Source organism: Cotesia glomerata, linkage group LG7 (assembly GCF_020080835.1).
Source record: "Cotesia glomerata isolate CgM1 linkage group LG7, MPM_Cglom_v2.3, whole genome shotgun sequence".
NCBI classification, from domain to species: domain Eukaryota; kingdom Metazoa; phylum Arthropoda; class Insecta; order Hymenoptera; family Braconidae; genus Cotesia; species Cotesia glomerata.
Genome location: NC_058164.1, coordinates 2,303,049 through 2,319,957, shown reverse-complemented (window position 1 = coordinate 2,319,957; position 16,909 = coordinate 2,303,049). Strand labels below are relative to the sequence as shown.

Genomic DNA, 16,909 nt, shown 5'->3' with positions numbered 1-16,909 from the left:
GACTGCAAGAAAGTACCAAAAGTAAATTATCTAGTTTAACTTTTTAAAGCAGTGCTTAGAGTATTTACAGTCAGTCTGATAACCTTTTTCAGTGCATTTTACATGTGTTTCAAATAAACAAACCGATATATTAAATTGGCATTTGTTGTCACTGGTCCAGACTGAATTACCGACATAAAAATGTACTACATGTTCTTAAGAATTTTTTTGTCGAACTCGGCATTTTTATCTCGACGATTTTTAAAAATAAATTACCATTTTTTGCTTAAAAAAAATAATTTTAAAGTAATCAATCTCAAAAAAATTCAATGTAAGTCAAATAATAATGATGAATTATGCCAGGGCTTCTCAGACTTGATTAGTGCGCTTCGTTTAGGCGCCAACTAAGGTAAAAGCCCCAATTATTGACGCTATAAGAGAAAAAGTTATGATTTCATTTTTTTTAAGCAATCAAATATAAATATCGATGAATTTTGTTTGTGGTAATGTCTTCAGTAATGTTTTAACTAATCAATTTCTTTTTTTAAAATGATAATCAGTGATATTTACTAATTAATTTTAAATAATTAAATATATGATCTGGATACACCAATTATTGACGGGTTAAAAAACTGATTGATCTAATTATTGACGTACCGTAACCCCAATTATTGACGCCCCTACTGCACATGCGTCGAATCATTTGGTTATATTGTTATTTATCAAAAACTTGATATAAAGTAATCAATATTATTAAAGTTAATTAATAATAATTTCTATGAATGAATAATTATTATGAAAAATATAACAATTTATTTAAAAACTTATTTAACACTAAAACACGCCGAGTTATTTGACAGTTAAAAGCCTTGAATATAATCGCGTATATAACGTATTTTATACTTAAAAAAAAAAGGCGTCATAGCGCTGTCGACTGGCTGTCAATATGGGATTCACCATAAAAATTATGAACTAGTTATTGACTCCCATTATTTAAATATCATAAAACATACAATTAATTTCGATTATTTAATTTTATAAATATTTCATATATTGTTAATTAAAAAAAAAATAGATCATATAATTACATGAAAAAATTAATTTAAACTCGGCAGTTAAAAAAAATGCTTTTCTAACCAAAGTTGTTAAGCAAATAGACGCTCGTAAGCTGATTTGATGAACTGGTGCTAACTTTATTTTTTTTTTTAATAATTAATATTTAATATTTTGAACTGAATGTGATTTTTTTCAATTTTTTAATTAATTAGAATTTAATAAAAATTTATTTGATCGTTATTTTTATTACAGATAATTTAATATATTTAAAAATAATTTAGGGTGTCAATATTTAGACCCCCGTCAATAATTGGGGCTTTTACCTTACGCGTCCTATATTTTCTCGGGAATAGATTGAGACAGAGATCAGAAACTTTCGGGAATATCAGTTCCTACATATCCTCAACGTATGATTAAATTATTTTCGAGGCTGATTTATTACACCTAAACTTTCAGGCCTTTGTTCTATTAGAATTTATCGTCAAATTCCCGATACATAATTTTAACGCGTAGGTTAACATTGAATCCTTTGCAACAATGTAAAATATGTAATTACCTTCGAAAACTTTCACATCTCATACTCATTATTGTTATCAAGTAGTTGTTTATAGTTTTGTAAAATTAAAAATAATTTATCTTTCATGAGCAGAACTGAAGATTCTGAGTATTATTGTTATTATTATTATTATTATTATTATTATTATGAGTTTTTAGAGTCTTAATGACACGACGAGCTTTCAATCCTCATGAGAGAAAGCGCGCATAACCTAGGTACATACTCTTATCGCATACAATTCTCGTGCTAGGTTAAATACTTTGGCAGTTGTGCGGCAACCCACGGGGACTAGAAACGTTGTGTTGTCTAACTGTCGTGCTGATAAACTTTATTTAACAACGTGCTCTCGTAGGATACGCTCTTAAACTTGGATTAATTTATATATCCAGCTTATGGTAGAGTATTTTCATTAAAATTGTTATTAAAGTTTGTCTTGTATCGAATTTTGTGAATTATCATCATTTATTTTTTTTTTTTTAATAAAAATAAACCGTAATATCGAGACTACGTTAAAATTTATTGAAATTTTTTTAAATATTAATTAAAATTTTCAATTAAAGCACATAAGTTCACTTCAATGATTTTATATCGGTAAAAACTTTTTCATTGTTTACCAGGGCAAACAGCCACCCTGAAATTTTTACCTTCACCAAAGTGTTCTTCACTTTTATTAATTGCCAGTAATTTAATAAATTTTTTTATAATTTCCAAAAAAAATCACTGGAAAAATTGAACTAAGGTAAAGTACCCAGTACTTGAACACTTATAAAAATGGGACCAGTACTTGAACAGACTTTTCGAATTGTTATAATACAAAATCCGTAAATTTATTATACTAAGTAATATGCGCATATTATAATTATTCAATGATACAGTAATTAATTTCTGTGTTTTTTCAGTTATAAATCAAAACAATTATATTTTTGTTAACTTAAAAGTTGACATGTCGAGAATCGCCGATAGATGCTATTTTTTTCATGAAAAAGGTACACAGAAAGAAAGGTTCACTTGAACCAAGAAAATATTTTTCTTCCGAATTATTTTCTTGGGCGAAAAAAAATTTTTTTTTTGACACAAGAAATTTCACTTATTCCAACAAAATTAATTCCTTGCTTCGAGAAATACGTATCTTGATCCAAGACAATTAATTTAAGTCAAGAAAATTTTCTTGTTTTGAGAAAATTTCTCTCTTGCTCCAAAAAATTAAGTTCTTGACAGAAGTAAATTTTCTTGTCTTGAGAAAATTTTTCTTTTGCTCCAAAAAATTAAATATCTTGATGTAAGTTTTCATTAATATTATTATTAACTAACATGTCAAATGGGAAGATCAAATAATATTGAATCATTTTTTTTCATTCAATATGTATAATTGCGCTCTAAAATAATCTAAAATGGGTATCAAATATTCAAGAGAAAAATTTTCTCAAGGTAAGAAAATTTTTTTCTCAGCTGAAGTAGGTGGCGCTGCTTCCCCAAAGTATTTAAAAATCTTGATCAAATATAAAAAGTTATTGTATCAAGTATTTATGATAATTTGAATTAAGAAAAAATTACTTCCACTAAGAATAAAATGTCAAGAAAAATTTTTACTTCGGCCAACACAACTTCGGTCTTCCTTCAGGCACCCGAAAATTTTCCTGAGCCAAGAATTTTGTTCTCCAGTCAAGAAATCTTTCTTTCTGTGTACTAAACCGAACAATCAGTAAAAAAAAAAACGGTACATCATCATTTTAAGTAAAAAAAATTTTACCACCCATTGAAATAATCTTTTCTAAATAACACGTATTTTTTGCAAAGACAAATTATAATTTTGATTTTAAATTTTAGCGTCTAACTATACCTCCCAATTTTCAAAGCGGTACTCAGAACTTGAACAAACTGGGGCCGTATAATTTCAACAGCACTCTAACTTCTAATAAATAGGTTTATAGACTAATGATCAGAATTGTGATTTGTATTAATTACTGCAAATTAAATGTTTTGTTGAAAATTTGCTTTGTCATTCATAAAAAATATTAACTTAAATATTCACAGTGTTATTTTTAATATTAATCAATAATATGTTATTAATCTTTGGATATTTTAATAAAACGTTGAAAATTTTTGGTGTGCCTATTGCCATATATTTTATTAGTTCAACTACTGCTCCCGGAGTGTTCAACTACTGCGGCTTGTCAGAATTAATTGTTCAACTACTACTCTTTTCATAGTCTATCTTAAAAACGTTGTCAAAATATTAATATTCAATTGTCTGCGTTATTTTGCACTTCAATCAATTCAAAATTGTTTATATTTTCATTAAAATTACTTATAATTATATCTTTATATAGTAAAAGTAGGGTAAAATACTTTACCTTAACAAAGACCGAAGAAAGCTTACACGACAACGATATCTTCTTTTAAGTCACCAACTGTCAAAATAATCCTACAAAAAAAAAACCCTAGATCTTGAGTTTCTAGCCTTGATCCTGCTACGATGAGTGACATTTCCCATCAAAGTTTCTTCTACTTCAGATTTCGGTAAAAACCAACTCGACATAGACTCGGGAAATAGAGAATATTTTTTTTCCTTAGAATCCTTGACAGGATTTATAATAGAAATGACTTTAGTCAGCGGTAGGATGAAATCCACCTAGAATTTTATCACGATATTTTTTGTATAGTTATCCGCAGCTTTGTGTACAAAGAAAAGCATACAGACATAACAGAATATTCTAAAGCTATGTCCTCAATCAGAACAAAATCAGTAAAAAATTAATTTCTAGATAGTAAAAATTATCTTGAATAAATTCCTTGTTAGCCTAACGAAAGCTTTTTCTTCAGAATCGACGATGATTAGAAAAAAGTTAAACCCGAAAAAATAAATGAACTAAGACAATGATCTTGAAAAAAAAATATATTATCACGAGAGTTTAATCCCCATGATGCCCAGCTCATCTCACATCACGTTTTCCTCATTTGGTGGAACTTAACGTTATCTTGATCCGCTCGAGGCTTTTATATATCAACCAACGTAAACGTTTATCGTCGATCTTTATCACTGCAGCTCTGTCTCACTCGTTTCCGGAAAATAAATCCTGGTATATCTGTATATCTATCTATCTATCTATCCTTATAACGATTTCTCAGCGGTGCTCTCACTGAAGAATAGATACACCCTTAGTATATGCTATATACATATACTTCATCTCATATACTCACCACCCTCGTAACTTTTCCATAGACTCGTTTCTCATTGTCCCGGTTCGTTTTGAGATTCCACTCCAGCTTTCCCGGCAACATCGATCCGGCAAAATGAACTGAAAAATCATTAAGTTTTAAAAAATTAATTGCTTCTGGTTCTAGGGATAAATTATACATTTAATTTACGTAAAAACTAACAATTATTCGTAATTGGTTTTTACTTTAATAACAAGAACATTCATGTGCCTTCAAAATGAAATCCAGTTGATTTAATGATGATGGTAAAATTATTGTTATGATTTATTCTATTTATGATTAATCATTATTCAAGAAAATTATCAATAGAAACTTTTCACTGAAAAAAAAAAGTACTACTCTTGAGAAAATTTTCTTATCACAAGAATATATCGATACTGCCATTCTAATACGTCGTATCCCACAAAATTTAACAAATTGACTTTTTTTGAAAAATAGAATCATAACAATATTATGAAAGTCATATTAAAAATTTGAAGGTCAAATAGTTTAATAACTATTCTTAAACAATTATTTTTATCCGTCGAATCCCATATAATCAATATTAAAAATGAACCGTTTTTACTGTCTGCTGTAAAATTTTATAAATGTGGGATACGACGTATTAGAATGGCAGTATCGATATGGGGTATTCCATGCCAAATCGACCACTTTTCAACCTGCCCCTTTAGATTTAGCTGACACTTTTTTATTCTTTTCTACCCTTTGAAAGACATTTTTGAGAATTATTTCAAATTTTTTCATCCAACCCAAAAAAAGTTATGAATTTCCCACAAGAGTAGCTTTTTTATTTTCAAATAGCCATAACTTTTTTAGATATTAACCTTTGGGTACCTTTTTTTTTAAAAAATTTTTGTTTTTGAATGAACCTTTCGAAAAAATACACAAAAAAAAATTAATTATGATCAATTCTGTAAAATAATCGTTTTTTCTTTAGCAAAATCGTTATTTTTTCAAAGTTGGTCACTTTTTTTTTTATTTTTTTTCTCAAAAAAAACTTCAATCAATTTGACAACTATTCCCGCTCATCCCAGGCAGGGCCGATTTTTTTTTATTTTAGAAAATTTGACAATTTTTTTTTCAATTTCTGAACAAAAATTTTTTTTTCTCAGTATAAAAAAAGATGAACAATGTGGAATATAAATATCAAGAATGTCAATCACTAAAACGTGATTTCGAAAGCTTAACTCAGTGAATGCAAGAGGGAATAGAATCGAACTTGACATTCCAAATCGAGCAATAGTTACGAGCTCGGTGGTTAATTCCCATCCGTGAGCCTTACTAATTCACTTTATTACTCACGGTCCTACTGTATATGTATATTACCCGACATTTTATTGTTTTGACCGATTGTAATACACAATACACAGCGCATTGTCACGAAGGACCTCTGATACACATTGCAATAGTGTTAATGGTTGAATTGAGTTTAAATGTACTCTTTAGTAAAGGTGATAACAATTCAAAATATAATACTGATTAAATTATTACTTTTGAAAATATTGAAAGCTCAAAACTCTGTTACTTTTAAAAAGAGCTTAATTATTTTCAATTAATTATTAAATTAACCAATTCACTGACTGATCAACAATAGAGTTTGTAACACATTATTATTATTGAATTTATTTTTATCTTGTTTTAATACAATATGAAAATCGCTAATATAATTTTTCGAGTATCGAAACGAATTAAATTATTTTTAAAAAAATTTATAATTCTTTCGTGAATTTTGCGCTTTTTTCTCTCAAAAAATAAAAAATTTATTAAAAAAATAAAATTATAAATCTATTTTTAAACTTGAATTTTATCACTGTAAAAATAAAAAAAAAAAAAAAAGTGTAATAAACAGTCAAAAAATTGCTGGCAGAAAAGAATTACAAGTGTTATTAAATTTCAAGTAGCCTCATCATGTCTCCGTAAATCTCATATTTCATGGCCTTGTTCAAACCACAAAGTACCACTTGAAACTGGCTTTTCGACCTGATAAACCACTCTCATACTCACCGACTATAATAAAATTGTTAGGTCATTGATTTAAAATTAATTAAAAAACAAAAACAAACAATTTTTTATAATTATAAAACAAAACTAATAAAATAAAATAAAAAATAAAAATAGCTACGAGCTTTAAGGTAGCAAACTGCAAGGCACCTTGCATCCATGTTTGACAATGATAAGTATAACAACAAAGTAGGACATGTGTGTTGAGAAGTATTTGTGCTATGTGTGTTTACAAACAATCTTACTGTCTCAGTAATTAAATAAATATTCAATAAAAATAATAATAAAATTTCTGCATGTTTAATTTCTTATATGGATATGTAACTCTTGCACTGGATGTAATGTTTATGTTGACCTTTCACACACCAGTTTGATTTTGAGATTGTTATAATCATACTATGTACGATAATTATTATCACTGTTTAAATAATACGATAATATGAATGAACTGCTGTATGTATGAGTGTATCGGCATTGCGCATTTGAGTAAGTACGCTTATTATCTTTTATCTCTCCTTCACTTTACTTTTATAAATAATATTCAGCTACTTTTAATAATACTTTCATTACTTCTATTATTATTATTATCATTGTTATTTTATTTATTTTTTTAATTAAACATTCTACTTAATTTATAAAAACTATTTTTTAAGAGAATGAATGAAAGAGTGACCTTGATATTTGTTAATTTATCGACGACATAAATAATTATTAAAAACCATTTATTTTATTTTGCATCAAAACCAAATTAATATTTTTTTTATCCACTACCGGCTTTCAATTGAGAATATTTTTAATTTTTTTTTAAATATACAACAATTTTATAAAAAAAAAAAAAAAAAAAAAAAAATCTCAATCGAAGCTTTAAAACAAAAAAAGTAGATAGTAAATTTAAAAATAAAAAAATAACACAAACTAATCGCTGTTTATTTTTGACCCCGGGGAATTTTTCTTTTGAAAAAAAAAAAAAATTCCTCATTAATCAGGAACGTACTTCAACTGCATAATGTTCATGGTGGCAAGTAGTGTGGTCCTAACAGTCCTGGTGCTCAACTATCATCATAGAACGGCGGATAATCACGAGATGCAACTATGGGTAATTTAATAACGATTGATAATTAGCGTTAACATTTGTGGCTCACGTGTGTAACAGTCACTCACGTTTGCCCTATCAGTGATAGCTAGTTAGTGATCAGTCTGGTGTCTTTGTGCTAACCGATTGATCTAGATGATGGATATGTCTGTCTTTGTCTGATCCTTTGTATGACTGTTGGTTGCTGCGGTATAGTGGGCTCGCTCCCATTAAGCTCGATTGGCAGATAGGAGACTGATATCTAGAGGTTGGAACTTGATGTCATGACTAACACGAGTCGCATTGGTTGTAGGTCAAAGTGGTACTGCTTGAATGGCTTCCATGGGTGCTTCGTATGAAGAGGCCTGGTAGGAAGATCACATGGAAAACCATAACAAACAACCGCAAGATGCGGGAAATGGAGCGGAAAAATAAAAGTAGCAAGAGCCTCATTGCAAACGTTCTTGATATGAACGACGATTATCGATTGAAGCCTACTGTCTCTAGTGTCAGCTCAACTTATACTCGGTAAGTTTTCATTAATTATTAGATTAGTTACTGATATTCATCATCATTTATTTAAATAAATTAACTCATGGAAAAATTTTCTGATACCGTTATATATTATTTTTTTTATATCCTGAAATGACTTGATATATCAATATATAGCCTGATATGGTCATATATGCTCATATATAATTTTTCAACTAAAGATAGTGTTAAAAATATCCTACAGGTGGCGCATGGTCGATGAATTTTCTCCTTATAAGAGAATTAATTTTAAGGTTCTAAATAATGAAATAAAAAAAAATTTTTTTTTTCTTAAGAAACTTATGTGTAATTAGTTTTTAGTTTAATTAACTATTAAATCAATTTTTTATTTTAATACATTTTTAGAAAAAAATAATTTTTTTTAATGCATAGCCTAAGATAAATATATCAGAGCATGTATGAAAATTTTTCACGGGTAAAACAACTAATCTATTTTATTAAGAGAATAAGCAAAATTTTGTGGCCAGTGTATTTATGTGATAAAATGGATTTTTATGGTTAAATTTGAAATTATTGGAAAATTCTTGACTTAAATCTGTGCCTTTTCAAAGATTCATATCATTCTCACCAATATTCAATTTATGATGATAATTATTTAGGCTGCATTCAAAAATGCTCTGTCTCTAGATACATAATTAAGAAATGATCTTGTATCTTGTGAACTATTGACATTTTTAAAGATATAAGCTCATCCCGATGTTACACTCATCAAGACCTTTCATTTGAGTACCCACATCAATTTTTCATATATTTTATATATTTATATATATGTATATATGAAAAATATATCAAAATGCATGTGGGTACTCAAATGAAAGCTCTTGATGAGTGTAACATTGAGATGAGCTTATATCTTTGAAAATGTCAATAATTAAGAAACGACCTCGTATCTTGTGAACTACTGACATTTTTAAAGATATAAGGTCACCCCGACAATACACTCATTGAGACTTTTCATTTGAGTACCCACATCATTTTTTCATATATTTTATATATTTATATATATATGTATATACGAAAAATATATCAAAAATGCATGTGGGTACTCAAATGGAAACTCTTGATGAGTGTAACATCGGGAGGAGCTTATATCTTTAAAAATGTCAATAATTAAAAAAGTACAATGCAATTTTACAAAATTCATTATTTAATAAAGCAAAATTTTATTTATTTATAGTTCACAAGTCACGACAGTCTCATAGTGACTGCAAGGTTGCTAGTAATTATTATAATAGTCATTCTTTATTATCAAACAGACCGCAAATTTTTTTGAATAAAATGACATAAAATTATTAAAGATACCGATCATATGTCAATTTAATATTGACTTTGCCTAATTTCCAGCTCGTCTTTTTTAATAAAAAACAAAAAAAAATCCTTTGAATTTTCTTTTAAATTTGATATTAGAAACATTTTATCCTCATCGACAAGTACAGTAGGAGGTATGAGCTAGGTACCAATAGAAATAGTTGTATTGCGGAGATAGAAAAATGCAAGGCAATAGTAAAGGGAGTGCGGACAATTCAGCGGAGCGGTTACCAATCGATATTGGATGTCACAGTTGAGTAGAGAGAAAATATCGATGGTGAATTTCACAAGCCATGTGTCCCAGCAGAATACCACCGAGTACTTTTGATACTGGATTGATACGAATAATTGATTTTAGCACCTCGGGTCATGACACACCTCGCAGACCAACCACCGTCGAGGAGACCACTATCGGTATGCCCTACAATGGGGCTTCTTGCCACTACAGTGAGCTCAAGACCATACTAGGCGAATTGCAGTTTATTACTAAACGCATGAAAAAAGCCGATTGGGAAAATGAGGTCATCAGTGATTGGAAGTTTGCTGCCATGGCTGTTGACAGGTTCGTTTTTATATTTTACTTTTTGGTTTGTCTTCTATACACAGAAAAAAAATCAAGAGAACAATTCTTGAGCCAAGAAAATAATTTTGAAGAGTTTCATTGTTTTGAATCAAGTAAAATTTACTTAAACCAAGAAAAATTTCTTATTTTAAGAATTTTTTTACTAAAATTAAGAATATGAAATTCTTTATATTTATTTACTTGATTCGAGTAAATTTTTTTCTGTGTATTAAATAAATTAATACAAATATAAAAAATATAGTTATGAAATTAAAATGAAAAAATTATATAGTTTAAAAGAAATTTTCATATATTAATAAATGAATTTCTTATATATTTTTAACACCTGTAAATGGTTCAAAATGTAATTTTACAGATTTCAGATTGATATCCGTAGATAGAAAATTTTGTCATAACTTTGTAAGAATCAGACCGTGAAAAATTTAATATTCTAGATTGAAGATCGGCAAAAATTCTGTTATATACTTTTTTACGGTTTTTAATATCACTGATATGATCATCTAACGCGTAACTTGTTCAACATTTAATACCGAAGGTTTCGGATCGATATCTGAAGATAGAAAATTGTAACGACTTTGAAAAATTTAGATCGAAGATCCTTTAAATTTTTGAATGGTATCGTTTAATGGGAAAATTTTATATTTTACCACCGTCTTAACAATACTAATTTATTAAAAAAAAATAGTTTGGATTGTAGTTGGAAATAATTTGCAAATATCGATGGTTTTCTGACGCAACCTCGTATCTCAAAAATGACGATTTTGGACGAGGTGAAAAATTTATAAAAAATTAATATTCATCTAAAAACAATATTTATCAATTGTATTTTCTAAAAATACTTTAGTATTTATCATTAATCTGGTTAAAATTTTTTTTCAGTAACGCGTTTATAATTAATTATTAATTTTTCAGTTGAACCGTTTCATCTTCAAAAATCGAGATACGTGGTTGCGTTAGAAAACCCTCGATATGCGCTTTGCAACAATTAAATTTATCTAGCTTCGCCAATGAAAAATGGCTACAGTACAGAAGTTAATGAAATTTTTTTTTATCTTATTTTGTTCTTTGTTCTATAATTACATTATAAATAAAAATCATAAAAATAACACAACAGTATACTTCTGCATGAACAATAAAAATTATCATTAACTTCTTTGTTTTGTTTTTAAGATGCAATAGAGATGAAACCAATTTATTTTCTTGTTAATGTTCTTCCAAGTTATGGATGAGTTATGATGACACTGAAGCTTTAATAATTTCAAAATTGCTTTATATAAAGCCTTGGAATAATATTTTGATTGATTGATTGAGTTTTGAGAAGAAAAATAGAATAAGATTTTCAAATAGAAGACTTTTTAATTTCAATTATTAAAGACAAAGACAAATGACATTTCCTTTAATTTTCCTACCAATTATTCATTCAATTCTTTGTATTTGAAAAAGGCAAACCATCTGAAAATTTTATTTTAAATGTAACAGCGAAATAAACAATAATTATAAATCACGATAGTAATAAAAATATTTATCAAGTATATTTTAACTTCCGATTGGAAATGAATCTTGTTTCGATACTTTATAAACATAAACGAACTAACGCAAGATAGGGTCAATAAAAAGAATGAATACTGTGAGGAAAAGCTTTAACAATATATCTTTTTTATTTTTTTAGGGAACAAAAATAATCTCAAACAAAAAAGATGTATAAAGTTTTTGATTTACACTCTTCTTGTATTCGAAGTACTTAAATCAAATTAAAGTTATTTCCTTGGTGTTAACAGAAGTTAATCTAAAAAATTGATCGAGTTACTACTATAAAAACTTCACATGAAAAATATTACATTTCTTTCATTGTTTTTACTTGTCATACACGAAACAAAAACTTTTAGCTCACTAAAATTAATTTTTCAAAGTTTAGTTAAATATTTCTGTAGTTTTCATAGTACTTTGTCTGCATATTCAAATTTCAGCGGTTAATTGATTACTTTGTCATTAGTTACTTGTCAAGCTTCAATTATTAGAATCTTTACGGACCCGTGAATTAGCACGACTATTAAATCAATAAAATTATTGATTTTTGTTATTTAAATTATATTTACCCTTTTCATCTATGAAAATAATAAAGTAACTTTGTCAAAGTTTTAATTACAATTTTCACAATGAGTATTTGAAGCCTTACTCTATTTTCATATGTGAAATATATTAAAAAAAAAACTATAAAAAATGTCAATCATTAATATATAATGAATAAATTAAATAACTTTTTCTGTTTTTAATTTGTTAAAGGCTGTGTCTGATTGTATTCACACTATTCACGCTGATTGCAACGATAGCAGTTCTCTTATCAGCGCCACATATAATCGTCCAGTAGTAAACTGCCCAGGCCCAGCAGCCAAAAAACCTTTCCGAAGAAGGCTCCTCCTGATTCTAGGTATTTACAAATTTTATATTTAACTTCAACAATTTTATTTCATATAAATCTGATAATAATACTAAATGCACTGATAGAAGGATTTGTTTATAATAAATAAGCTTTATTAACTGTTAATAAATAATTTTTTAACATCATAGAATTTAATAAATATTTATTAATGGTTAATGAATATTTGTTAACTGTTAACAAATATTTATTTATAATCAAAAGCAAAAATAGTAGTTTTCTTTTGACACTTTGTATAACACCCTATTGCTGGAATACATGATAATGATTCAATTCACTAAATAAATTATAATATTTTTAATATTTAATATTTGTAATAGAATTTGTTATGTTAAAATAAACGTTATTATAATCTATATTATTAAGAGAATAAGCACAATTTTGTGGCCAGTGTATTTATATGATAAAATGGGTTTTTATTATTAAGTATGATTTATGATGATAAGTATTTTGGCTGCATTCGAAAATGCTCTATCTCTAGATACGTAATTAAGAAATGACCTTGTATCTCGTGAACTATTGACATTTTTAAAGATATAAGCTCATCCCGATGTTACACTCATCGAGACCTTTCATTTGAGTACCCACATCAATTTTTCATATATTTATATATATTATATATATGTATATATGAAAAATATATAAAAATGCATGTAGGTACTCAAATGAAAGCTCTTGATGAGTGTAACATCGGGATGAGTTTATATCTTTAAAAATGTCAATAATTAAGAAATCACCTTGTTTCTTATGAACTATTGACATTTTTAAAGATATAAGCTCATCCCGATGTTACACTCATCAAGACCTTTCATTTGAGTACCCACATCAATTTTTCATATATTTATATATATTATATATATGAATATATGAAAAATATATGAAAATGCATGTGGGTACTCAATTGAAAGCTCTTGATAAGTGTAACATCGGCATGAGCTTATATCTTTAAAAATGTCAATAATTAAGAAATTACCTTGTATCTTATGAACTATTGACATTTTTTAAGATATAAGCTCACCCCGACATTACACTCATCGAGACCTTTCACTTGAGTATCCACATCAATTTTTCATATATTTATATATATTATGTATATGTATATATGAAAAATATATAAAAATGCATGTAGGTACTCAAATGAAAGCTCTTGATGAGTGTAACATCGGGATGAGCTTATATCTTTAAAAACGTCAATATTTAAAAAAGTACAGTGCAATTTAACAAAAGTCATTATTCAATAAAGCAAAATTTTATTTATTTATAGTTTACTAGTCACGGCAGTCACATAGTGACTGCAAGGTTGCTAGTGTAATATAATTAATGCAAATAATTTATAAAGTTGATTTTTGTTTATAAACAATCTTCATATCATAAAACATTGCAAGGGAAACAAATTCACTCAACAAAATATTTATTAACTGTTAATAAATATTTATAAAAATTCATTAAATTACATAATTGTCTTCAAATAATCTAAATTATTAATAGTTAATATTAATAAATCCTTCTATAAATGTAAAATATCAATCTAAACGATAATCCTTGATTAAAATTTTTTAGACATGGAAGAACGAATCAGCCAAGTCAAAAAAACCATCAAGTAGTGTCTCACTGGAAACAGTCAGACACGTACAGTACACAAGTTTACTACGCAAAAGTTTGCCGTCAGTTAGCGAACAAATGTGAAGAGCGTTTAGTCATTCTTCTCATCGGTACTCAGCAGTACTGTTGATGTTTACCCTTTGATGTGAATTTAATTTGCAAGTAAACGACGTGTAAGAAATAAGAACAAATAAATTACAACACAAGAACAACAAGTTAAACTTGGCTACAAGATTCGTCCATGCGAAGCTGAAGGAAAATTCTTCAAAGACCTTTCAAAAAATTCTCCAAGTACTTTCGATAACTTACAACTCTACTCACATTATTATATCTTCTCGACACAATTCTCCGCGACGAGTTTACCATCGAAAAAAATAATCGTCTCCGTCAGAACAACATCATGACCAATTAAATGAAATTACATTTGAATACGTGCAAATAAAAGTACTGGAGGTTTTTTCGCTCTCTACGAAATTAAAATGATTTTAAATACTCGCAGAGAAATAAATTATCGATATTATTAATTCTCAACGATAAAGAAAAATCATACGAAGACACAATAATAATAATAATAACTACAAGCAACAATTATATCGAATATATTATTTATCTGCGAGAAAAAGCTCACAACAAAACAGACATTAATCTATCTCTCTCTTCAAAATCTTTTTTATCGTCATGCCAATACACGTTCGCGAATCTTATATACAAGACGAAGATAAGTAAGGCTCGATAAATAATCGCCGCAATAATAATAATAACAACAGCAACAACAACAATAAAAAAACTGCCAATCGATTCGCTCGCGTTTAAATAAACTCTACTCGCTGGCGATAAAAAGAGACACGAATAAAAAAAAAAACGTTCACTTTTTATCCACGCTACGAAGATTCACCGATATAATACATCTTCGGCAATTAACTACAACACAATCACAAACTAAAAAAAAATCATAAATAAATAAATATTTATAAATATATATAGGATATAAACCGGGGAATTAATGCCCGTCTATAAAAAATAACTATATATATTTATATATATTTCATGTTTCATATAAAATAGCCATATGTGTACTGAACCAATATGTATATCTACATCTATATCTATATGAAGCGTTAAGCTTTAACTTTGTTTATTCACCGCGTGTAAATATATATAAATTTACCAGCAGAATAAAATAAAATTATGTAGAGCGTAATTTTTTAGATTTTGCACGCGACAAGGAGCGTTTGTGTTTGGCAAAGTTAGACATTTTTAACGTTTTCATTCTATTAATTAAATATTATTTTTTATTTTAATAGCGAAATCACCGCCGCAGTCTATAGTACGTGCGACTGTTTGAGGTAGTAAATTTTTTTAAAATCATAATACAGATGATAAAACTCGACGAATAAATCTAATCGAATTTTTTAATTTAACTAAACAACAAAGTAAAACAAATGTAATATATATTTTTTAGTGACAATCTATTCTCAGTCAGTCAGAGAAAAAGTTTCATTACAGTCCTTTCACATGCTGGCATATCATGTTGAATGATGTACACGCGAGCTAAAAAGTCCTTTGTTAACTTTCGAGTTAAATTTATATTACTTATCAACGCTTGTCACCTACCAGACAGTTTTTATTAATTGCTCTTTTCTAGTCCTGTATAAAATATTGAATCGCAATATATACATTTAAAATAAAGAATAACCACAAAATCAAATAAATAAATGACTTGTTAAGTAATGCATATATCTAAATTTGATTTGATTTAAGACAGAGATTCGAGCATAAAGTCCTTAATTGTTTTTCTGTCTTGTCAGACAAGCTTAAATGGATTTTCGAAAAACGTACAGACTTAAAAGACTTGCTTGCAGACACATGTCATGAGCATACAAAACAATTAGTTTAAATAATTAAGTTGTCGAGAGGATAAATGACAGATTGTTTAAGAACGCTAACGGTAGTTTCAATACTTGACAAGTCTATTTAATTTTATAAAGGGAAATTATTTTATTTTAATGAAAGTTTATTACCTCAAACGTCACACGTTTAGTATTTGATATGATGAATTTTAAAAATCTTAATGAGCGTCGTTAGAGAATGAGTCGAGAATATAAACCCGCTATTGCTGTCTCCTGTCACTCCTAAACCTTGCGCTGGGCTTGAAGTAACGGAATTAGTAAATAAATAAATTAGTAAATAAATAATTAGATAAATAAATAAATAAATATATAGCTCGTTAATAAATAACGAGCAAATAATAAAACACATCAGCTCTTATTTAAAAAAAAAAAATAAAGAGTACGCGTTCGAGAAACGTTAGAATAATTAATTAAAAAACCTCATTGACGATAAAGTGTTCCAATATATTTATATTATATAATCGTATATGATATATATAGATGTATAAATATTGTACACATAAAATAAACATAATTGCTACGTATTTCGTGATCGGTGTATAAAATATAAATATAAATGTGGGTTTTTATCAGTGAGTCCTCGACGTATAAAAGGACTCAACTCGTTTGCTGATCGAGCTCGCGTTCACCTCGG

At 27.8% G+C, this 16,909-nt stretch overlaps 1 protein-coding gene across 3 annotated transcripts in view; it reads left to right on the top strand.

Moving 5' to 3' along the window:
* LOC123269948 (acetylcholine receptor subunit alpha-type acr-16) overlaps positions 1 to 16,605 on the top strand; it is a 262,893-nt gene extending 246,288 nt beyond the window's left edge. For all 3 annotated transcript variants that reach the window (XM_044735897.1, XM_044735896.1, XM_044735898.1), the window contains 5 exons: positions 7,798 to 7,907; positions 8,197 to 8,411; positions 10,102 to 10,305; positions 12,610 to 12,754; positions 14,324 to 16,605. In XM_044735897.1, coding sequence (XP_044591832.1) covers positions 7,798 to 7,907; positions 8,197 to 8,411; positions 10,102 to 10,305; positions 12,610 to 12,694 — 614 coding nt within the window. In that variant the 3' untranslated portion in view covers positions 12,695 to 12,754; positions 14,324 to 16,605. The remainder of the gene's footprint in view (positions 1 to 7,797; positions 7,908 to 8,196; positions 8,412 to 10,101; positions 10,306 to 12,609; positions 12,755 to 14,323) is intronic.
* The last annotated feature ends 304 nt before the right edge of the window (positions 16,606 to 16,909 follow it).